This window comes from Emys orbicularis, chromosome 4 (assembly GCF_028017835.1).
Source record: "Emys orbicularis isolate rEmyOrb1 chromosome 4, rEmyOrb1.hap1, whole genome shotgun sequence".
Taxonomy (NCBI): Eukaryota; Metazoa; Chordata; order Testudines; family Emydidae; genus Emys; species Emys orbicularis.
The window spans coordinates 135,049,573-135,073,828 of NC_088686.1; the positions used below are offsets into that span (position 1 = coordinate 135,049,573).

The 24,256-nt window shown below is 59.5% G+C and overlaps 1 protein-coding gene across 1 annotated transcript in view; it reads right to left on the bottom strand.

Annotated features, from left to right (window-relative positions):
• Positions 1–1,722: 1,722 nt before the first annotated feature.
• Positions 1,723–24,256, bottom strand: part of LOC135877877 (kinesin-like protein KIF21B) — a 41,705-nt gene continuing 19,171 nt past the window's right edge. The window contains exons 17-35 of the mRNA XM_065403403.1: positions 23,360–23,428; positions 22,409–22,638; positions 21,973–22,120; positions 21,648–21,842; positions 19,215–19,316; positions 18,683–18,848; positions 18,164–18,224; positions 17,614–17,671; positions 16,711–16,916; positions 16,088–16,162; positions 15,208–15,321; positions 13,319–13,357; positions 11,092–11,228; positions 10,413–10,593; positions 9,159–9,323; positions 8,234–8,351; positions 6,995–7,165; positions 3,146–3,345; positions 1,723–1,777 (exon numbers count right to left, since the gene is read on the bottom strand). Of these exons, the coding sequence (XP_065259475.1) occupies positions 1,723–1,777; positions 3,146–3,345; positions 6,995–7,165; positions 8,234–8,351; positions 9,159–9,323; positions 10,413–10,593; positions 11,092–11,228; positions 13,319–13,357; positions 15,208–15,321; positions 16,088–16,162; positions 16,711–16,916; positions 17,614–17,671; positions 18,164–18,224; positions 18,683–18,848; positions 19,215–19,316; positions 21,648–21,842; positions 21,973–22,120; positions 22,409–22,638; positions 23,360–23,428 (2,490 nt within the window). The remainder of the gene's footprint in view (positions 1,778–3,145; positions 3,346–6,994; positions 7,166–8,233; positions 8,352–9,158; positions 9,324–10,412; positions 10,594–11,091; positions 11,229–13,318; positions 13,358–15,207; positions 15,322–16,087; positions 16,163–16,710; positions 16,917–17,613; positions 17,672–18,163; positions 18,225–18,682; positions 18,849–19,214; positions 19,317–21,647; positions 21,843–21,972; positions 22,121–22,408; positions 22,639–23,359; positions 23,429–24,256) is intronic.

Consider the following 24,256-nt stretch of genomic DNA (forward strand, 5'->3'; position numbering starts at 1 on the left):
CTGGGACACCTTAGCCAGTCCTTAGGGGAGGGAGTGAAGGTAGCGAAAGACCCCAGTGAAAGTGAGTCCATGTGCTCTGGGGAATGCAGCGCTGTGGGGTGCCCACGTGGCTCTGGCAGCTGCAGGCACTTGGCTGCGGATGCCCCGGAGGAAGGGGGGCACCCAAGCATGGCAGGAGATGGTGGCGAGAGACCTTACGGAATTTTGACCTTTATAAAACCCAAATCTGGGGTGACCTTGGTGATTTAGTGTCTCGTGCCAGACTGGCAGTGCAGGTGGGTGGCAAGCAGAGCATGGGCAGGCCATGGGCAACCCCTCATTGCCCCCCCCAGCTCTGCTAATGCACCTCAAGTCTCATGTGGGCCCCTCCCGCTACCCCCGTCCTCCCCTTCATCCAGCTCCATTCTAGCCCTGCCCCGCTCCCTGCTGCAGATCCCATCCAGAGCGCCCCATGCCCTCTGCCTTTGCCAACGCACCTCTCTCCTGCCCATATAACCACCCCCTGCCCGCCCTTCCACTACTCTAATCCCAGACCTCTCCCGAGCCAGGCCCCACAGGCCGGCAGGCAGGGAACTGCCCCAAGCAAACCTAAACCCCTCCTGTGAGATGGTGTGGAGAGCTTAGCCCTTTTCCCAGAATTAAAGCCTTTCCCGGCTATTAAAAATCCCCAGGTCCCAATCCGTTCTCAAGGGTGCTTAAAACATTCTTTAAAACCCCACTATAAAAGCTTCGATCCCTTCCCGCAGCAGCTGGGAATGAGCTAGTCCCACGCACAGCAGAGATGGCACCAAGCCGGGTGTCCAAATGGGCAGTGAGGGGACCACAGGGAACAGCGAACAGACCAGTGCGGAATTAAGGCTCAGTCAGGTCAAGGGGTACCCAGAGTGAACAGATCCAGAAATTCCGCTTTTCCTTGGAGACACCCACAGGGATTATCCCCATGTGCCAGCTTCCTTCTCTCCACCCCCGGGGCAGAAGGGGGGGCATCCTGGCTCAGAACGAGGTGGGTCAGATGCAGAGGTCGACAATTGCCAGGCAGCATGGGGATTTGGTCAGGAGACCCAGCAATGGAGCTGCTGCCGGAGCCCCTTGCAAGGAGCCCCAGTGCAGTGCCGGGACTCGGAAGCCGTCTTTGGGAGCGGGTCATTCCCCAGCGGTGCTCCATGCACCCTGCTGGTGCTAGGCTGGGGTCGGCAGCACACAAGCCCTCTCCGTATTTCGGTACCGGCCGGCAGATCCCAGCTCTGCTGAACGACGAAGTGTGGAGAGGGGCCTGCAGCCGCTTGCAGAAGGAATGAGACCACAGGCACCCAGGAGGTGCAGAGGCCAGCAGCAGGATGCAGGTGGCAGGATCCCTCTCGCACATCCAGGCTCTGGGGCTGCTGAACGGGCTGCGGGACAGACTGGAATGATCCCGTTGAGTCTCTCAGCTTGGGGTCCTCCCTGTGTCTGGCAAGGCCATGTCCCAAAGCACTGCCCTGGTCAGCAGAAAGCCCTATGCATCATGGAAACCCAGCGTGGGGCTGGATGGGAACGACGCCCCCTAGCCGTGGGAGCTGGCAGTTCACAAAGCCCCAGCTGAGACACCGTCACCCCAGAGTCCTGGAAACTGGAGCACACACAGGCCAGGCCGCTCCCAGCTCTTCACAGCCAGGGAGAGGGGCTGGGGCCTGGGCCCGCCAGGGAGCCTGACAGTCGCCCTGGCTCCGGCCTTTCCAGTGCCTAGGTTGGGCCGTTCAGCAATCTTCTCCTGCTCCAGAGCTTCACTGTCAGGTCGCTGGGGAAGGAAGAGAGAGAGGAAGTGAGGCCGGGGGCTGCCCCCGCCCCAGCTGGGAGAGGCAGCACAGCGAGTACAATCAGCTACGGGCCACGCCCTGCCCCCAACTCCCCCACCCCCAAATGCATCACGCTGCAGCCCAGGAGAGCAAGGCCGCTGTGCCCCAGGCGGGCGGGCACCGGCGCAAGGAGGGAGCAGATGCGCCCAGCTGCCCGCCAGCGGGATAATCCCCCAGAGCGCCAGTAACGGGGCACTCTGCCAGAGCGCAGGCTCAGCCAGTGGCACCTCACTGGCAGTGGCCAGTGACGCAGTGGGGGGTGGGGATGGGGCAGGGATCCCCCCAGCAGTGGCCCAGGAGGAGCAGTAGTCAGATGGGCAAACCCCATGCAGCACCGAGCTGGCCGCTGGATCCAATCACCTGGGGGGGGGGGGGGGCAAGAGGCAGTCTCCTCTTGCAAAGAGCTCTACATGGGGGGAAAATCCAAAAGAATCTCATACCGTTAAGAAGCAGCTGAGACCAGAGCGGAGAGAGAAGAGACAGAGAGAGAAAAAAGGAGAGAGAGCCAGAGAGGGGGTGAGAGCCAGAGAGAGCAGGAGGAGGGTCAAGGCAGGCTAGTGGCACGCCCCTTTATGGCAAGGACGCGGCGAGGAAGGCAGGGGGTGAGCCCAGGCACGTAAGTCCATAGCTTTACCCGGCAGTCACTGCGGCACAGAGAGAAACAGAGGGGGGAAGAGAGGAAGAGAAAGGAAAGGAGAAAAGGGACATGGTCGGAAAAGAGGAGATCAGAGACCGTGCCAGAGACATTGTGAGCCCGGGGACCCTCTCTGGGGGCCAGGGCTGTGCACAGGAGCCGGGGAGCGGAAGGAGGGGGCGGTGGTGCTCTCATTGGAGATGCACAAGGTGCCCTCGAGGAGGAGCTGGTGCCCGGCTGGCAGGAAGCCCGTTCTCTGCACTGAGGGTGGCAGGGCCAGCAGCACCATGTCTGGCTAGTCCCGGCACATCGAAGGAGCTGGCAAGAGCATCCCAAAAGCATGGCGGGGCAGGACCAGCGCTTGGCATAACTGGATGGGGCAGAAGAGCCTCACTGTGGGGCGACCTAACAACGGCTGAGAGATGGAGGAGACGAGAGGCTAGATGGGGAGGGGTTGGGGGCCCTGCAGCCGACTGCTGCCCCACACCAAACCGCCTGCAGCCCGGCTCCGGCGCTGTTCCCATCCATCGCTCCCAGTGCCATTCCAGGCCCTGCCACATGGGGGGAGCAACAGTGGATTTGGAGAGCTCCTGAGGCTCTGCTGCACCGGGGTGAGTTGGGGGTCAGACCTCCCTGCCCCCCGCCGCAGGGGCCTAGCCCTGCCCACCGCCCTCACCTGGAAGCAGTGAATATGTGCTTGGAATTGGTGCAGATGGCATTGATGGGGCTGTCGTGGCCCTTGATCTCCCCAACAGGTGTGAAGTTCTCCACGTTCCAGACCTTCACCACGCCCCCGCGGCAGGCGCTCAGCAGCATGGGGCGGCCGGGGACGAAGGCCAGGGCGCAGACCCAGTCCTTGTGCGCGTTGGGGATTTGCTGGCAGGCACAGAGACGGGGCAGAGCCAGTGAGGGCCCTGGGGCCAACAGAACACGATCCACACTGCCAGCCGGGGCCATCAAGACTCAAACCGCCCCCTGAGCTCCAGGGCAGGGTCAGGCCAGCAGCCAGAGCCAGATGCTGGGTTTGCAGCTGGCTGCTGGCTCTGTAATGGGCTGATGCAAACCCCCCACATCTGTACCGTGGCTGAGAGCTGGAATTTTTAAGCTCCGCTCGATTTCTCATCAAGCAGCAGCCGAGGATTTGAATTCAAGACAACCGGACTCTGGTGAGCTACAGAAGCAGCTCAGCAGGAGAGAAGAGGGCTCCGCCCCAGGACATAAGAACATAAGAAAGGCCGTCCTGGGTCAGACCAAAGGTCCATCTAGCCCAGTATCTGTCTACCGACAGTGGCCAATGCCAGGTGCCCCAGAGGGAGTGAACCTAACAGGCAATGATCAAGTGATCTCTCTTCTGCCATCCATCTCCATCCTCTGACGAACAGAGGCTAGGGACACCATTCTTACCCATCCTGGCTAATAGCCATTTATGGACTTAGCCACCATGAATTTATCCAGTCCCCTTTTAAACATTGTTATAGTCCTAGCCTTCACAACCTCCTCAGGTAAGGAGTTCCACAAGTTGTCTGTGCGCTGCGTGAAGAAGAACTTCCTTTTATTTGTTTTAAACCTGCTGCCTATTAATTTCATTTGGTGACCCCTAGTTCTTGTATTATGGGAATAAGTAAATAACTTTTCCTTATCCACTTTCTCAACATCACTCATGATTTTATATACCTCTATCATGTCCCCCCTTAGTCTTCTCTTTTCCAAACTGAAAAGTCCTAGCCTCTTTAATCTTTCCTCATATGGGACCCTCTCTAAACCCTTAATCATTTTAGTTGCTCTTTTCTGAACCTTTTCTAGTGCTAGAATATCTTTTTTGAGGTGAGGAGACCACATCTGTACACAGTATTCGAGATGTGGGCGTACCATGGATTTATATAAGGGCAATAATATATTCTCAGTCTTATTCTCTATCCCCTTTTTAATGATTCCTAACATCCTGTTTGCTTTTTTGACCGCCTCTGCACACTGCGTGGACATCTTTAGAGAACTATCCACGATGACGCCAAGATCTTTTTCCTGACTCGTTGTAGCTAAATTAGCCCCCATCATGTTGTATGTATAGTTGGGGTTATTTTTTCCAATGTGCATTACTTTACATTTATCCACATTAAATTTCATTTGCCATTTTGCTGCCCAATCACTTAGTTTTGTGAGATCTTTTTGAAGTTCTTCACAATCTGCTTTGGTCTTAACTATCTTGAGTAGTTTAGTATCATCTGCAAACTTTGCCACCTCACTGTTTACCCCTTTCTCCAGATCATTTATGAATAAATTGAATAGGATTGGTCCTAGGACTGACCCTTGGGGAACACCACTAGTTACCCCTCTCCATTCTGAGAATTTACCATTAATTCCTACCCTTTGTTCCCTGTCCTTTAACCAGTTCTCAATCCATGAAAGGACCTTCCCTTTTATCCCATGACAGCTTAATTTACGTAAGAGCCTTTGGTGAGGGACCTTGTCAAAGGCTTTCTGGAAATCTAAGTACACTATGTCCACCGGATCCCCCTTGTCCACATGTTTGTTGACCCCTTCAAAGAACTCTAATAGATTAGTAAGACACGATTTCCTTTTACAGAAACCATGTTGACTATTGCTCAAGAGTTTATGTTTTTCTATGTGTCTGACAATTTTGTTCTTTACTATTGTTTCAACTAATTTGCCCGGTACCGACGTTAGACTTACCGGTCTGTAATTGCCGGGATCACCCCTAGAGCCCTTTTTAAATATTGGCGTTACATTAGCTAACTTCCAGTCATTGGGTACCGAAGCCGATTTAAAGGACAGGTTACAAACCTTAGTTAATAGTTCCGCAACTTCACATTTGAGTTCTTTCAGAACTCTTGGGTGAATGCCATCTGGTCCCGGTGACTTGTTAATGTTGAGTTTATCAATTCATTCCAAAACCTCCTCTAGTGATACTTCAATCTGTGACAGTTCCTCAGATTTGTCACCTACAAAAGCCAGCTCAGGTTTGGGAATCTCCCTAACATCCTCAGCCGTGAAGACTGAAGCAAAGAATCCATTTAGTTTCTCCGCAATGACTTTATCATCTTTAAGCGCTCCTTTTGTATTTTCATCGTCAAGGGGCCCCACTGGTTGTTTAGCAGGCTTCCTGCTTCTGATGTACTTAAAAAACATTTTGTTATTACCTTTGGAGTTTTTGGCTAGCCGTTCTTCAAACTCCTCTTTGGCTTTTCTTATTACACTCTTGCACTTAAGTTGGCAGTGTTTGTGCTCCTTTCTATTTGCCTCACTAGGATTTGACTTCCACTTTTTAAAGGAAGTCTTTTTATCTCTCACTGCTTCTTTTATGAGACAATGGCTCATTGGGATTGGCCAGGGGATCTCCAAGCTCCGATCAATCCAAGCTGTGCTGGCAACCCGGATACGAGACACACAAGATGGGGGAGAGAATCTCTTTGATTGGACCAATTTCTGTGTGTGTGTGTGGGGGGGGGAGGGACAAGTCTGCAAACTCAGCTCTTCTTCCAGGGTGGGGCTTGAAAGCTTGTCCCTTCCACGCACAGGAGCTGGTCCAATAAAAGAGATTCCCCCCCACCCCCATCTCTCTAATTATTTGTCTGCCATCAATCCTCAGCGCTCCAGTGGGAAGAAAAATGAGCATTAGCCTCATTTCATAGGGGAGAGACTGTGGGGGAGGGTCACACAGCCACAAATGGTGACTAGCTCTGGGCAGCTCCATTTTGGGGGACACCCCGACCACCCCATTTTCAGAGGGGTGGAGCCCCCACTGCTCCCCTCGACTCCCACAGTGCCCAGCTCCTCTGAACAACCCGGCCCTGGGCGGGCACACAGTAGGTTCTCCAAAACAGAGCCTCCCCGCCCCCCCACCAAAAAATAAAAATAAAAAAAAATCAATGGAGGTCTCTGAAATGTTAGCCAAGTCTCATGGCAGAGCCAGACCTCCTGCCTCCCAGCACCGGCCTGCACGCCCCCTTCAGCTGCTGCTCTATCCCAGACCCACCGGAGGCCGTCCCCGCACTGCTGCGCGCCACCACTGACCTGGAGAGCCAGGCACTGCGGCCTATGGGGCCCGGAGACCAGACAGCCACACTCACCGGGGTCAGAAATAGGGACAACGCCGAGCGCTATCTACCCCCAGACCAACCTGTCCCCCTTCCCCATAGGCCACTGAGCCCTTTAACCGCAGCAGGTGGGGCCCAGCCCTATAGAACTGGCTACCGTGCATTGCCCACGGCTGTAAACTGCCTTCGGGACCCACCCTGCCAGCCACTGTCGTTTGCAACCCCCGGGGCTCTTCCATTGCCTGGAGGCCCCATGTGCAACGTAGGGATGGGGTCCCTGTGTCTGCCCTCTGATCCTCTGCCCCCAGGACGGCGGGAGCACGCTCCAGACTGGACAGTGACTCTCCAGCAGGTTCTAAGTCCTCGCTCCAGACCCTGGCACTGGCCCTTGAAACGGCACGCTGCGGGTCTAGCCCATCTCTCTGCCCCCCGCCCAGCAGCAGGGCCTTCCTGCTCGTCCCCCTCCGTACCTGGAGGAGCTCCTGCTGCTCCAGGTCCCACTTCTTGATCCCGTTGTCCCTGGAGCCGCTGAAGAGCACGTCGCCCTGGATGGCCAGACACTCGATGCCATCGTAGTGTGGGGGCTCGAAGTTATGGGTGGGGCCGACGTTCCCCACCACGCTGTCCGCAATCTCAAACATCTGCAAGGCAACAGCCCGGAGGGCAGCTGCTGTGAACCCCGGTGGCAAAGGAGACCAGTCGCTCTCAGGTCATTAGGCCAGCAACAGCCCTTTCAGCAAGGCGGGGATGGCGAGAGCGTCCGACCACACAGCTACCACTGGGATGCTGAGCCACGGCCCAGTGAAATGAGACAGGGATGGATTGGCAGCGGCAGGGTTCTGCCTGCTTACGCCACGCTGGGATCCTTGGGCAGAGGCCATGTGGGGACACAATGGCTCAGCACTAGGGCTGAGATACAGGTCGCGGGTTCGAACCTCGCCCGGCTCAGCTGGGACTGGAAATCTCCGCCTCCTCCAATGGTTTGGTGGCCAACGTGCGGGCACAGCTCAGCGTCCGGCTGGCAGGGGGCCACGTTGCAAAGACAAAATAGCCTCCTTGGCAGCAGGTTCAGCAGAGGCCACGGAGGGCAGGAGGAGGTGGGTTCCACCTTCCACGCAGGAGGCGTCAGGAGGAAGCAGGGGGTGCGGAGGGGAGGCCTGGGCCGGGCACCTGGAATTCTGGTCTCCACGGCTGCCGAGCTGCCCAGCACTTTGAGACATGGCAGCTCCTCCATCATTTCCCGGATCTGGGTTCCAGGACGCTCTTAGGGGCAGTGCACAGACCCTGCTCCCCGTGACCCACAGACACACCTGGCAGGTGTGGGGACAGGAACGCTGGCCAGCTGCAAAGCCACCAGGTCCTTCAGGCCACGAGCGCTGGGGGGCTCATGGCATTTCTCAGACCCTGGTGGCATTTGCAAATGTGCTCAGTACTGGCCTCCCTCTGCGCCCGCTGCGATCAACAGAACGGCTCCTTCCCGCCCCCCATGGGAGCAGAGTTAGGCCGACGCTGGGCGCTCTGGACAACCCCACCCAGCGCGTCCCCTCCTCGCCAGGCCTTTGGTGGACAGCGAGCCCCTGTAGCTGGCACCTACAGGAGAGCGGCTATGCATGGGGGTGGGGAGGGCTGGCACAAGCAGCAGTTCCTGGGCTCAAAGGCCCCTTGTGCTGCCTGTGAGCGGGAGGGAGGGAGGGAGGGTCCCAGGGTACCTTGACGTAGTGATCCTTGGAGCCGGTGACGACCAGGTCAGGGTTGCTCACGGTCTGGTTCACAGTGAGACACATCACAGGCCCGATGTGGCCGGTCAGCTTCCCGATAGGCTGCAACCTACAAGCAGGAGCCCGGGGCCTCAGGGTGTGGGGTGCGCTCAGCAGGAGGCGCTCTTCGCTGGCCCAGTCTCCAAGGCTCCCAGCAGGGACCCTCCCAGCCCCAGGCCCCTCTCCACCATCCCAAGCAGAAGCGGGGACCTCGGGCTCCGGGGCGCAGAGCACGGAGCAATCTCGGGGATACCACATCCCTCAGCACCATGGGCCGTGATTGTGGCCTTGGGCTAGGGGCAGGGAGCTGGGCTCAGATGCGGTGTCAGGGGGTGACCGTCTTGTCCACCGATCTCCTAAGGCAGGGGCGGGGAAAGCTACGGCCCGCAGGCTGGATCCAGCCCGTTGGTTAATTTCATCTGACCCGTGGCGCCCTCTCCCACCACCCGCTGCAGGGGAAGCCCCAAGCCTCCGCGCCCCCCTGGCAGGCAAGTGGCCCGTGATTGATTTTTTCTGTGGGTCAATGGCCAGTGACAGAGAAAAGGTTCCCCACCCCTGCCCTAAGGGCTGCAGCTGGGAGAGGAGCACTGGGTCCTGCTTTCAGCCACCCTTGGGCGTGATCAGCAGCTGCTGGGGCTGATGTAGTGCAAAGCCCAGGAGCAAACAGGCTAAGCTGCTCCACGCTGGGGTTTGTGCCAGTGCAGCTTCCCCCGGTGCCAGTCCAAATCCGCCCCTGCCTCAATAACACAGCTTCCAGCCGGGAGGGAGCGGGCCCCCGCCCAGCCCAGAACGACTGCTCCCTCTGCCTACGCAGCACCCGTCTGCCTCCCCACAAGAGCTGCCCTTGCCTGGGGGCCCAAGTTAGCCCCGCCCGGACCTGTTGAGCTCCCAGATGCGGACAGAGTTCCCGGCGGCAGCGTAGAGCATGGTGCCGGCGGGGTTGAGTGCGATCTGGTTGATCTGGTGCTCGCCCTGCACGCTAGCGATGGTGCGGGTGGTGGTCCCGGCACAGGCGTCCCCAGAGATCACCTGACCTGAAGAGCTAAGCCAAAGAGACAGAAACAGGTGAGCCTCAAGGCAGAGACCCTCGCGGGAGGGAGGGGGCAATTTACACAGTGTGGAATGGAAGATCTAGCCTGTTGTGGACTGATTAGAAGGCTGGAGAGCGTCTGTCCCCAGCCATCTATAGGGTGAAGCAACGCCACTTCCTGGCCACATGCAGTGCCAGTGGTGCCAGGATGAGACCCCCCCGCTCAGCCCCACGTCCCCTCAAGCCAGGAGCAATGGCACAGCAAGGGTGACCCAGGCAGCAGCTTTCGGCACCCAAGGGAGGTGCCTTGCCGCGCAGCCAGCCAGACCCGTACCAGCAGGCGTGCCAGCTCCACGCCCAGGGCGGAGCGACACAAACCCCACCCCTGGCCTGGAGTTGATGTTGACAGGCAGCCCAGGCATATTCCCGCCCAGGGCCGGCGCTTCCTTTTAGGCGACCTAGGCGGTCGCCTAGGGCACCAGGATTTTGGGGGGGGGGGGCGGCAATTCGGCGGCGGGGGGTCCTTCCGCGCTCCGGGTGTTCAGCGGCAATTCTGCAGCGGGTCCTTCACTTGCTCCAGGACCCGCCGCCGAAGTGCCCCGAAGACCGGGAGCATGGAAGGACCCCCCCGCCGCTGAATTGCCGACGACGACCGGGAGCACGGAAGGACCCCCGCCTAGGGCGCCAAAAACCCTGGCGCCGCTCCTGTTCCCGCCAGTCAGATTGGGGAGGCCTAGAAGAGAAGTCTCAGTCTGTGGCTGGGCACCAGAGAGAGGGGCTGATACGCTGGGGTCTGGAAACGGTGCTGGCAGCTGCAGATGGGTCATTACCCATCCCTGATCAAAGCAACTGTAGGGTGCACGGTGCCCCCCGAAACAGACGAGAGGAGCAACTGCCCTGAGAGCAGAGCACCAAGCCACGGAGCCTCCACGAGCCAGGCCAGGCTAGAGCGACCAGCATTGCAGCATTCCTAGACTCAGCCCTGCAGACCAGCCCGGCTGCCTGGCCTTTGCAATGCTGCCCTGGGTGCAGAACGCTGGCAGGGTAGCGCGTCGAGCTTGGCCAGGCCCACAGGGCAGCCTCGGTGCGTCAGGTACTTACGTGAGGGTGCGGACGCACTTGGCCGAGTCCCGGATATCCCACACCTTGATGTAGGAGGTGGAGACAGTGAAGACCAACCCTGAGTGGCTGCAGTACTTGATGGACACCACATTATTGGGGTGGCCCTTTAGCGAGGCGATTTCCTGGCCCGTCACCAGGTTCCACATTTTGCAGCTCCGGTCTGCGGGAGGCGGCAGGAGCACATGACATTGCGGGACCCTTCCTGTCCTCAGCAAAGGATCCCCATGGCTTCCTCCCTCCCTCCCCCCCGGCCACCCCCTGCTCCCACGAGTGCCCCAGGGGAGCTCAGTCCCTGTGGCCCATCCAGCCCCTGGCACCTCCGCCAGACCTGCCAACGGGGGGAGGGTCTATTAGTGCCAGGTGCGAGGTGAACATCCAGCCACTAGGAACCGTGTAGAGGCCCCAACAACTCGCTTCAGGGATGTCACCACACAGCTGTTCAGCCTAAGGACTCGTGCAGCATTGCTGCCCTCTGCTGGGGGGACCCAGAACTGCACCGGCCCGTTGTGGCTTTCAGGCAGGCCGGTGCCATCCGAGCAAGAGGCTCCTGTCCTGCCCCCGCACTTTGGGGTGGCTCAGCCCCTCCCCTGGGTAACAGGCTCACTCCCCAGTGATCACACCCAGAGCTCAGCAGCCGGCCCACCCCCGAGGCGCGCACCTTTGGATCCGGAAAAGAGCAGCTCGTCGGTGGCGTCCACACAGAGAACGGGCTTGGAGTGTCCTTCCGCCACGGAGATGCACTGCAGCGGGGCCGTCCGGGTGCTCCTGGCACCGCCCACGGGGTTAATGAGGCCCCTTCCGTGGGAGAGAGAGAGAGCAAGGGCGTCAGCAGGGGGGCGCTGGCTGGGTGACCCAGGACGAAGCCAGATCCCGCCCCACGAGGCTGCCAGGGCCTGCTAGTGGGGCTCCGGAGCAAAGCAAACCACAGACAGAAGCTGCTGGGCAGCCTGCTCCCCAGACAGGCCCCCCGGGGGCAGGTCACACCCCGTTGGTGCTAAGGGCTCAGGGACTCGTGCAGACCCTGCCTTGGCTTGGGGCAGGGGCTTGGAAAGGAAACGGGCTTCACCCCCTGGCCATCTCACTGCTGGCACAGATGAGCTACCCCCTCCCCCCGTGAGAGCTGTGGGTGGCCCCTGTGCCCCATCCAGGCAAGATCCCAAAGCCAACAGAGTCCAGGCTGCTGCATGGCACACGCTGCCCCATCCCCTGTGGAGTCAGAGACTAGCAGGGACAGGCTGGCTCCGGACCCAACCCCCAGAACCTCTGGGCTTGAACAAACTGGGGCCCTGCTCCAGCCGTGCTATGTGGGGCATAAGGGCACCACCCCGTGGCCAGCGGGGGGGGGGGGGGGGGGAAGCGCCCTCTCTTCATCTGACCCACTCCGGTTTTGCAATGAGCTTCACCCTGCTTTGGCAGATGGGGAAGGGATTTTTAACAGGTCACGTGGCGGATCAATGGCAGAGCTGGGAACGGAGCCCAGGAGTTCTCAATCCCCCGAGAACAGGGAGAGAACCCAGGAATCCTGGCTCCCTGGCCAGGAGACAATCCTGTCTCAAACCAGTTCTAGGCTTTGCCCCAGCAACAGCCAATGGGGCTGTGAGCAGAGTTCAGAGGGAGGTTCTAGAGCGCTGAGCACATGAGAATCGACACCCCTGAGGAAAGAGCCCAGGGGGAAGAACCCATCATGGAGAGGGTTGATAGCCCCAAAGCAGCATCCCAGCCAGGATCTCTAAGCACCTCCCCTCCTCCCAGCAGGGTTGGATTACAGGTGGGGACACTGAGGCAACGGGAGGGGAAAGGGCTAGCCCAGGGTCACACGGCACATTTGTGGCATGGTTGGAATGGATTTTTTGAGGGGCGCTGAGCACCCACTACTCCAGCTGATGGTGCTCAGGGTGTCAGAGTCAGGCCCACGGTGTCTCAAATAGGCACCCAAAGGCCAGTGGGGAGATGCTCCTCTGCCAGCCTGGCCCTTTTGATGTGCAGGGAATGGGGGAAGGAGAGTTGTCCTGGCACAGACACTGCCTTGGGCTAGCGTAATTGGTTCTATGTGGCTTGTGTTGCAAACCCAGGCATGCTGGGGGCAGAGCCAGGGCCTTAGCACACCCCATTAGGGGAACTCTGGGTTGTGGCATAGCTGGCAAGCAGCCCTTTGGGAGGTTGCAGTGAGTTAGAGCAACCCCAAGGCTGCTCTAATATATCTGGGAGGCTGCACAGGCCTCAGCAGCAGCCACAGGATCCTCGGTGCCAAGAGGCTGCACCCCAGGTGTTTACTCTTTGCAGATGGGGAAACCAAGACACAAGACAGGGATAACAATCCTGACCAGCCTCGCCATGGGTGCTGGGAGGCTGAAGCCACATTTGTCAAGTGCATTGAGATGTCTGAACTGAAGGTGCGAGAGAAGACAAAAAAAAAAAAAAAAAGCATCATAGCCTGGACCCTCCAAGCATCCACCGGCTCCAACAGCTGGCCTGCCCTGCCTCTTGCAGCTAGGCCAGACACAGCGCAAGATATCATCACTACCCGCCCTGCCCTCGAGGCAGAATAGAGCATGCAGCTGCCCCCATTCAGTGAAAGCACCGTACGCTATCCGCTTAAACACCCAGCACTGCATTTCAAGACGATGGCTCAGACCTTAAGGCACTGGAGACCAGAGGCAGAAAGGGACTTCCACAGCCGGATACGGCATGCCAGGGCCATGCGGGGAAGCAGAGAGAAGGAAAGAGGGACACACAGCGAGCAAGAGCAGCACCAGGACAGAGTCCCAATAGATTTAGCAAAGAAGCAAGGCCCAGAGTTTGGCCAGCACGGATTCAGCATGCAGGGCAGGGGGAGGGAAATGCGAGAAGCAGGAGAGTTCTAATCAATAGAAAGTTGTATGTACCTCAGCACCTCCGAGACAGAGGAATCGCTGTCATCAGACCTAGGGACAGAAAATTAGCAGGATTACGGGAGAAAAAATCCCGGATGAGAGAGGCAGCAGCGGAGTCAGAGAGTGGAGTGTTGTTATTGCATCCAAGCTAGCGGGGTAGAGAGGGAGGAGCGGACACAGAAAACCAGAGAGGAAAGGGGCAGAGGAGCAGGAAGGGACATGTGGCTCGGACACAAGATCTTTCAGGCTGGACTGGAGTCATTCAGCCAGAAGGGACTGTTACAATCACCCAGTCTGACCAGTACAGTGCAGGCCTGAGGCCTCGCCCGGGGATTCCTGCATCCAGTCTTCATTTAATCTTCCCATGGTCCCCCCGTCTCATCACTGCCACCAGCCATCCAACCTAGCCCCTCAGGTTCCGCACTCCTGGTTTTGGGGTACGGCTGGGGCGTTCTGACACGGTCCGGCTCTGCGCTATCGTGCGGTCTGCTAGCAGGTGGGATGGGGACCAGGGGCTGTTCCCGAGTTGCAGGCAGCGCCATGGGCTCCCGCCGGTTAGAACATCGCTGCCAAACTGGGATTCTGCAGGGAGGCAGATGGGAGGTGGTTGCTACCAGCTCCCATAGGGCCAGGTCCTCAGGGGCTGTAATTCAAAGCCGCTCTGCTGCCCCCATGGCAGCTAGGCCAATTTGCACCCGTGCAGGGGCTGGCCCGTGACGGTCAAAGGCAGTCCTAAGGTGGGCTCGTTCCTCCGTAGAAACCACAGGCTGCCACTGGAGAGCACCCCCACCCCACCTCCGAAGGGTCACAGCCCCTGGCACCAGGAGCAATCGGAGCACCTACGGGCCCCTGGCGGAAAGCTCGCCCCACCCAGAGCAGCCATGTCACCTCCTGAGGGGGACCGGGACCTGTGAGCAGCCGGCATCTCCCCACAGAGCACAGCGGGAGAGGGAGCAGGGCCCAGAAGGGGCAGGTGCAATGGCACAGCCAGTGCCCCACAGAACCGGGGTAGGGCCGACTGGGAAATGGCTTCCCCACCGCCTGGGGACCCCTGCCAAGCCCAGCGCCGATGAGCCCCACGCTTCGCTGGGGACGGGATGGTGGCTTAGTGTCCTCAGCTAGCAGCCCCCTGGACCCACCTCACCCGCTTTATAACTGCAGCCAAACCCACCCAGCAGCGTCCCTGCGGGTGAAATTCTCCTCTGCTGGCAGCCAGTGTGACAGCTGCCATCTTGGCCAACACACTGGGGCCTGAACCAGGGCCCTCCAGAGCTACCAGCAGGAGCTAAAGAGCCCAGGGCCGCTAGTGGGGCCTGTGACAGCCCCAGCCCCCCAGGGGATCCCCACGGGCCCAGCGGGGGACCAGGCACTGCCACGTGTATGCACACAACGCTAAAGGCCAGAGCACCGCTTCGGGCCTGTTCTGAGGGCTCTAGCAGTGCAATGTAACGACGAGCCTCCAGCTGGATCATCTACAGGGAGGGCATCTGCCACCCCAGGCTCTCAACAGCAGCTGCTTCTGCCTGAGCTAAAGGCCCAGGCTTGGCAGCTCAGGGGCAGCCCCGAGACAAGGTCTAGCCAGTAGAGGGGGGCCAAAGACCCCCCCCCCCCTATCAATGGGGTTATAGACAGGTCTGGCATAGGGCCCCTGCCCAGGGAGATGCTGCCCCATGTGAAGTTCTACTGCACCGGTATTGCAGCTCTCTGCCTTCGCCCTGGTCGCTTCACGAGCCCGGCAGGAGCCTGGGGCTGACTCCAGCTGGGACTGCCAGGCCCGAGGCAGAGCGGGGACGGTACCTGGGGACAGCCATGGGAGTCACCGTCTGCCATTCACTGCTCTTGGGGCTGGGCTCCCTGGAGCTTCACCCCCCTACCCGCTCCTTGCCCCGCGAGGCTCTTACTTGTCCAGCGCGGAGCCCTGGCTCTGGTTGCTGGTGAGGCGGGAGAAGACGTTGCGGTCATTGCGTGGCCTGGTGGGAGGGGATGAGGGAGGCGTGAAGCCAACGTCCGAAGTCCTGAGCCGGGGTGTTCAGAAAGAGACCCATGATCACAAGCCTGGTTCGGGGATCTACCCCCTGCCCCGCACCTCCACTCAGCACAGGGAGGCCTGCAGTGCCAGCCCATGGTGAAGTGATTATTCCCCTCTATTCGGCACTGGTGAAGTCACACCTGGAGTATTGCATCCAGTTTTGGGCCCCCCGCTACAGAAAGAATGTGGACATATTGGAGAGAGTCCAGCGGAGGGAAACAAAAATGATTAGGGAGCTGGGGTACATGACTTATGAGGAGAGGCTGAGGGAACTGGGCTTGTTTAGTCTGCAGAAGAGAAGAGTGAGGGGGGATTTGATAGCAGCCTTCAACTACCTGAAGGAGGGGGTTCCAAAAAGGATGGAGCTTGGCAAATGACAGAATGAGGAGCAATAGTCTCAAGTTGCAATGGGGGAGGTCTAGGTTGGATATTAGGAAAAACGATTTCACTAAGAGGGCGGTGAAGCACTGGAATGGGTTCCCTAGGGAGGTGGTGGAATCTCCTTCCTTAGGGGTTTTTAAGGTCCGGCTTGACAAAGCCCTGGCTGGGATGCTTTAGTTGGGGATTGGTCCTGCTTTGAGCAGGGGGTTGGACTAGATGACCTCCTGAGGTCCTTTCCAACCCTGATATTCTAGGATTCTATGGCACAGCTGGATCCAGCACCCAGCGTCGTGCCTGGGCACAGCCGAGTGCACAGGCCGGTCCCCGATGGGGAGCTAGGCCCACGTGCTCTCCAGCCTCTCCCCACTCACCTGGCAGGCTGCCCCCGGTCATAGGATTTCCTGCGGGTCAGAGGCGAGGTGTCCGAGCCACGGGACTGCCTAGGGCTGGAACAGAGCAAGACCAGATCAGCAATCGCCCCTCCTTGGGGCCAGGGCCCTTCAGCACTGAACAGGCCTACCCCAGAGCAAGCGAGCCGAGAGCCCTGGGGCAGCGCACAGATCCACCTCCCGAGCCAGGGGTCCAGCGGGCTGGATCAGGCCCCGGCAGGGCCCAAGGCCAGGCCAGCGGCCCCGGCTAAGGGTTTGCGCTGTGAGCGCAGGTCCTGTTGGCTTCATCACCGAGACTGCTGCCGGAGAAGGCAGCTCCGTGCCTTCGATAAGAGGGCTGTGGAGACTGGACGCCCAACTCTGTCCGACAGCAGAACCCGGTTTGTGCCCGCCTTCCCCAGGCCCCATCCCCCCGACGGGCAGTTTGTGGACACTGGCAATCCAAGATGGCAGAGCAAGCTGGCCCCACCACTGCATGCTGGGACAGGCTGGGTCGACCGAGAGGAGTCCAGACTCAAGGCTCCAAGGGCAGAATACGATGGCCCAGCCCACCTCTTCCCCCAAGGGCCTGTAAGCACGTGGGGCCCACGCTTGCCAGGGCTTACAAGGTGCTGCCGCGGGTGGGCAGGCTGATGGTGCGGGAGACCTTATCCTTGTAGTAGGAATCCCGGATGGAAAAGCCAATCCCGTCTTCCTTGATCTCCATGAGGGACACCAAGGACTTGGTGATGTTCTTGGTGGAGATGTCCAGCGTGGGTCCCAGGCACTCGGCCGACACAGCCTTCATCTGGCCTGACAGCTTGGGTTCCCCCTATGGCGTGGCACAGGGAGGGGAGAGCTGAGAGGCGAGGAGTTCACTGCCCCGAGGGTAGCACGTGGAGCGAGTCTGAGACGCTGGCGCCCCTTGGCCATTCAGTTCCAAGAAGCCTCTGAGGCCAAGCACCCAGCAGTGGCAGATCTAGAGAAACCTTTCAGTTGGGCCCCGGTTGCCAGCATTAACGTTTCATGAGCTCATTAATGAGGGCAACAGGAAGTACCCCCTGTGCAAGGCTGAAACGTGTATGGCCCAGAGTTCCGGAGCAGCTCTCCCAGGAGGATTCGGCACATGGAGGGACTGGTCCAGTCAATTAGCTGCTGGGAAGGGCGCACAGCACCAGGGTGTCACATGGGTTTTATTTGCTCCCAGAGGAGGGCTAGACAGCACCAGGGCACCTTGCCTGGATTCAGGGAAGCCCAGTACAGCTCAATGATGTGGCATTTGGGGGTTTAAAGTGGGCTCTACGACTCAAGGAGCCATTTATAGGGCCAAAGTAACACGCCAGGCACGGCCGTCACCAGGAGACCAGACCCCGGGCTATTTCAGTTCCAGACCCAAGACATTCCGCCCATGGAGAAGACTCCCGCCAAGGGCCACCGCCCAGCCGTGAGCACAAAGGGAGAGGGGGTACAATGGACCAAAGACCCCACATCTGGACGTTAAATGGCCCTGTCTGTGGCTGTGAACTGACCTTGAACTTGAAGTCGGCCTGGCTGGCCGAGCCCTTCATGGTGAAAGACTGGGAGAAGCTGTAGGAAACAAAGGGTTAAATGGCCGATCCCCTTTAAGGCTTAACTTAAAGCTAAAGGAAGAAACCACTGCCCATCACCTCCACCCCATAACACCCTATCACCAGCCCGGCTACGGTTCCTCCTCCCATTCCCCGAGGTACAGCCCATCCCCCGGTCCCTTTCGGGGCCCTCTTCCCTCCCAGTTCCATCTTGCCCCTGGCCCTCAAGAGGAACGATTACTGGGACAGTTCTGTACAGCCCCTGCACGCCTGGGTTTGAGCATGGCCAGTCATCGCGTGTGGGTAGCCTGTGCACCGTCGGGTCACACGTAGGAGCTCTGAGGGGCTGGAGCATGCTCGGTGCAGACAGAACCTGGAGAATTTAGCTGCCAAGTTCTAACGGGTCTACCTTGCCAATGAGTGCCACAGAGATGCGCCCCCCTCCCTCCATAGATCCCGCCGCTCAGGGGCGCACGAGGCTGGGACACTGCATGCTCCCTGGTGCGCTTACCTCCCCTCCGAGGCCAGGCTGAACTCCGAGATCTCCTCGTCCGTGCTGGCGTAGCCGTTCTCTGCACAAGGAACAGCCGACAAGGGTGCGTCAACGCGACAGAGGGTGGGAGGGCACCGCACTGGGCCGGTCCGATCAGAGCCAGCCAGCAGGCGGTCGCCAATCAGCGTGTGGCCCTTTAGGTCCTTGGGACCCCCCCAGACCACTGCTATCGTATCATTAACTCTTTGCCACCAAAGCGCCATCAGTGCATCCTCACGGCTGGACAGGCTGTGACCATGTGGGCTGATACGTCTGGATGAAGTGGGCCTATCACTCCTGCCCACAGGGTCAGAGCAATGCCAAGAGCCCTGGGGTGGGCTCCATCTGTCCCAATGGGCAGACGTGCCATCTGTAGGGGCAGGGAAACACCCCAAGCCTTCCCAGCTGCTGCCAGCCCCAGGCCCCACTGCCGGCTGCTTTGCCAGCCAATGCCCAGTACTCACGGGGGTCCCCAGGAGGGAAGAGCCCAGCACCCACCTTGCTGCACGTTGTGGATGAGCGCCTGCAGCTCGGGGTGGGACTCCGCTTTCTCCCGCAGGGCATCCAGGATCACATGGTTCTGGGAGGAGCCGGTCACATCCGTTTGTCTCAGGCGCCCTTCCAGCAGGCGAATCTGGGCTTCTTTCTGAGCCACCTGCAGCCCCTGTTTGGCGGGAGCAGGAGGTTACCTTCCGTCCAGCACACAGGACGGGCCAGTGGGTGGGATGGGGAATCAGCTCCTGGCTTCAATCCCTGTCCCTGGGCACAGATGCAAGTTCCACACCAGCCTCACTCAGCTGCTGCTTGTAACCCATTCCCCGCCCTGGGTCCAGCAGCACACAGGCCAGGCCAGCCTCTCAGTCTCCCTCACCCACGCACAAAGGATGCCCCAGGCGCAGCCAAATAGCCCTGGCTCCAAACCTGACCTGCAGCAATTGTGATCCCACCCCAACAGGGGGCCTCCTGGGATCCCATGTTCTGCGACCCGCCCCCCAGAGCTGCACCCCCACTGGAAGGCCCTTTGCCTGACCTTATCGATGGAAGCCTTGAGGAAGTTGTCCAGCAGGAGGCGTGCCTCGGCCAAGGAGCAGGAGCTGATGACCACGGAGGTGTCGGTGGAGTCCAGCTCCTCCTACGGTGCAGGAGAGGCCCCGAGGGAGGGGAATTAGAACGGCGCTGAGGGCGGTGAAGGGCAGAAAGCAGAGGGCCAGCAGAGACACCAGCGCCACGGAACAGGGGGGGTTTCCTTGACTGGCTGACGCCGGCAGGGACACAGGTGCTCTGCGAGCAGGCGGCGGGGAAGACGACTTGCATGCCAATACTGTGCATGAGCACTCGCACTGGATGTGTGCCTGGAACCAGGCCCCTGATTGGGCCATCTATGGGGCCTGAACCACACACCTGCGGATCTAAAGAAGAGGAGCTTCTACCGCCTGGATGGCAGGAGCTGCTCGCTAGCCAGGTGACCAGAGCAGACCAAGGGCAGGTTTACACTGGGAACTTATACCAGCATAGCTATGTCTCTCCAGGGTGTGAAAATCCTGCCCCCTGCCCCCCGATCCCGGAGAGTGTAGCTCTGCCGACCGAACTAAACAGCCACCTCCTTGGGAGGTGGATTACCTACTCCGACGGGGAGCGTCTACACCTAAAGCCTTGCAGCTGTAGCAGATTAAGCGTAGACATATACTAAAAACTTGTTTACGACCTCCAGCTGCTAGGAGGGGAGCAGAGAGCTACACTGTGCTGAACCTGGGTCAGACCCCACATGTCATTAACGGTGCGTCCACACAGCAAAGAAAAACCCACAGCAGCGAGCCTCTGGCCAAAGGATTCGGGCTTGCACTACGGGGCTAAAAGTAGCAGTGTAGACATTCCCGCTCATGGGCTCCGAGACCCTCCAGAGCCCAGGCTCCAGCCCTTGTGCGAATGTCTACACTCTTCGTTTTAGCCCCGTAGCCCTGCGAGCCCAAGGCAATGGATCCAGGCTGTGAGACTTGTGCTGTGGGGTTTTCCTTGCAGCACAGACACCCGACAGGTGCCAGGGAGAAAGGCCTCATTATTAGGCTATTCTTTCTCTGTGGAAATATTTGATTAAACAAAAATTTCCTTTTTGGTCAAAATCCCACCCTCCCTTTACAAACATTTGACATCAGAAAAGAGACTCAATGTTTGACAATAGCTTTCAGCACAAGTTCGCGGTTTCAGAATAGGGAAACTCTTTCCCAAGACCCCCAATTTTTTTGCCTTAAACCATCAAAACTGATTTTCAAAAACCACAAAAATTCCAGTTTCTCAGGGGGTGGGGCGGGGGGGTGGGGGAAGAGGAGAAACTGATTTTTTCTTCCCCCTGGGAAATTTCAAAAGAAAAACTAAAAGGGTTTGAGATTTCCTACAAAAGCAAACAGCATCTTCAACCCTCTCTCGTGGCTACACCTGGAGTTGGCTCTGAATACCGGGCTGCCCCCCGTGCTTGGCTTCGGTCTAGGCTACAGGAACGCCACTGTGGAACTGGGCTGGGTCGAGGCAGTTTCTCACAGGAGGTTGTGTTGCCGTATACGCAGGGAATGGAGAAAGCCCAAGTTCTAAGCATGTTTGGCGGCGACCCAGGCTGGAGCCTGGTGCTGACATGGGTTTTTCTGTGCACACAGAGAGGATTGAGCATGGCTAGACCACGCCTTGCCCGCAGCACTGAGTACACCATGGGTACATTTGTCCCATGGTACGGACAGGGCTTCCACTGACTCCAGCATGTGCAGAACTCCCATCAGGGCTGTTGGGCCTAGCAGCTGGTGGTGGACATCATGCTCTCCGCAGGCGTCCCTTCCACAAACAAACCATCCAGCACCGATGGAGACCCTGGCGGACCAACATATTAGGGGCCTCCTAAATCCTGGCCCCGGCCTTGCAGACCGTGCAGCTGAAGAGGGCTGATTCTTGGCCTCTGCTGGTCCAAGCCAAGCCTGGCGCCCACGGGCCTACGGCAGCCTATCGCACCAGCCCCGTGAGTGCTCAGGCACCTGCTGAACTGGGCCTTATACAGCCGTCATCAGCAAACAAGCAGAGAAAGCAGCCAGACTGCAACAGCTGCTCTGTGACGTTTCTGTAGGGAGGGGGCGAGCTCTGGGGGCTAAGAGCAGGGAGCCAGCTCGGCCCTGACTCCCTGCGTGACCCACGACAGAACGTTTCAGCCCAGAAGTTGGAGCTTAGAAAGCAAGAGGACCCTGCAAACCTGCCTCCTGCACCCCTTATGCTTAAACTGCCTAGAGGAAGAGTCCAGCCAGCCAGCCTCCTGCTCACACCCAGCCCCCACCCCAACTATCAACCAGCCCCCAGAGCACCCCCTTTCCCTTACAGCACACAATGCCCTGGGGTGATCTCCCCCGCTCCCCCTCCCGTGAGACCAACTCCCCATATACAGACCCCCTGCACCTTGCCCCCGCCCGCAGGCCCCCTCCCCCGGCACCTTGGTCTCCTCCAGCTGCATGATGGTGGCCTGGCAGTCGGCGATACTGTCGTTGATGTAGTCGATGTTGGCTGTCAGCACCTCGATCTCCTCGTTCAGCTCCTGCAGGCCCTTCTGCTCCTCTGGGCTCTCCGCCTGCAGCTTTCCCCTCTTCCCCTGCAGTGCCTCCTGCAGCAGCGCCAGCTCCTCGCGTTTCTGGGGGGCGGGTGGGAAGGAAACGCCTCAGCCGGCGCCGTCCAGGTGCCAGCAGCCTCCCAGCACTCCTGGCCCTCGGTCATGCTCAGGCCATCCAATCCCCACCAGGGCACTGCCCCCCACACCTCACCTTGATCAGCCGCTCCATGTCTGCCTCCAGGTTGACGATGGTCATCCTCTGCATGACGACGTCAAAGATGCGCCGCTCCAGCGACTGCCACTTGAGCCGGGCCGCCTTGCTGAAGGTCTGGCTCATCCCCTTCTTTGGGAACTTCTTCCTGCAGTGGGATGGGACATGGTCAGGGGGCTTCCACCGGGCAGGCGCTCGGCCATCACGCCCGCTAGTGCTCAGGACAGAGGGGCATTTACACATCAGGTCTGCCTCCAGCCAATGTGGAGAGTCTCACGTGTCAAACCACATGGCAGAGTCGCCCACGATGATAGAGCGATCGTTTCCCGTGTTCCCACAGAACTCCGCTCCCATCTAACACCCAGGAGCCCGGGGCCTGAGGGCCAAGCACGGAAGGAGGCCGCGGGGGACACGGATTCGGAAGCACTGGTCTGACCTGACGGGCCGAGCCCCATTCACGGAGGGCGAAGGGTCTCCCAGGAAGTGGTCGATTTTCCGGTTCCACTGGCGCACGATGCTGGAGACCGAGCGAGAGCCGGACTCCGGTTCCGAGGAGGTGGTGCTGGCGGACACCTCCGCACCCGAGTCCAGCATGGCGGGCTTCTGACTCAGCCTCCCAGAGACCCGGTCCGACATGGGCTTGGCCAGGCGGCGCAGAGCAGAGACCTGGGTGAGAGCAGTGCCTGAGGGCTGGGCCTCCTGGGAACACCCGCAGGGGGCATCGCCCCCCAGCCACCCCAGTGGCAGAGCGACTCCAACGCTTCTCAGGTGGCAAAGTGAGCCCGGGAGCAGCTGAGCACCTTTCAAGAGAGCTGAGCCTATCTGGGCTGGGTGAAGGTCCGGTACCCTTGGATAGCAGTTTCCCAGAATGCATCAGGAGGGGCTGGGAAGGGGCTGGGATCGAAGCACCGTACCGTCCCGCGAGCTGTACGGGTGCTGGGGCAGGAGGCAGCCTGGACGAGTCACGTGACCAACTCGGCTGCCAGGACCCAGCTCCAGGAAGGAGGGAGGGGGACACAGCCTGTTGTGCACAGTCACACATGGCACGCAGAGAATTCCTCCTTCCTGACCCCAGAAGATCAGCTGCCCCCGGAGGCAGGCGTTTCCTCCCCCGCAATCACTGTCATCTCCTGCCTGGTTACTCCTAGCCATAAAACCACCAGGCTCTGTGGGAAATCCACCCCACCCAGGGCCAGCACCTTGGGAACAACCCAGCATTGGCGGAGCACGACCCACTGGGACAGCAGAGGGGACTATTCTGTCTGGAGAGGCCCCAGGGCCCTGCCCTGCCAACGGCCCGATCCAGGAGCCAGGCCTCAGCGCCCACCCAGTCACGGCCCCGCGAGCGGCTCTCCAGACCCCCGCAGGTGCAGGGGCTGGCACTCACCTCCTGGGTTTTCCTTCGCAGCACGATTTCCTGCTGCCGCTTCTGAGACTCCAGAGCCCGGATCTGAAACTGCGCGGGAGAGAAGCCAAGCCTCAGTCGAGTCCTGAGCGGGCGTGAGCCGCTAAAGAGGAACCCAGGGTCTGGGGTAGAACCCATGGCAGCAATGGGGGAAGGGGAGGGGACCCAGGGCTCCCCCACCCCCTTGCCTGAGGCCAGCACGTGGGATGTTCTCAGTGCAGGCCATGGGCCAGATTTTGATCTCACCCAGCAGCGGTGTAAAACCTGGATTTATTCTGCTGTAACCGATGGCAGCACTGTGGCATTTGTACCTGCCCTGAGCAGCAACCAGAGATGCAGGAGGAAGCAATCACCTCCTCTGACCTGGGGAAGGCCAAGCCGGGCACTGATTCCAGCGGCCGGGCACCCGGAAGAGCTCTAACACACTGTCGAGCAGAGGTAGGGCAGGACTGAACGTGGAATGTTCTTGATGCAGGCGACGGCTGGATTCACATCGCAGCAGCAGCAGTGTAAATCTGGAGCGACTCCGCTAATGTCAATGCAGTTACTCCAGATTTACAACGAGCGTAATAGAGAGAGGAATCTGGTCCTCTGTTGGTGCAGCGCTTGCTCCAGATTTCCCATCGCCTTGCTCAGCCATCCCTGCGGCTCAGCCCCAGCTTTGCAGGGCTCCCCTGCTGCCCCATATCCCGAATGGCCCCACTCCCTGTCTCAGCCCTGCCCCGTCACAGGGGCTCCCCTGCCCCTGCCCCACCCTGCGTCAGGGGCTCTGGGTGCAGGCTGCCTCACCCAGGTAACTGCTCACCTGTGCACAGGGGAGGGGACCTGACACATCATGCATCAGCGAGGGCTCTCCAGCACCCTCCCCATCTGGTCCCA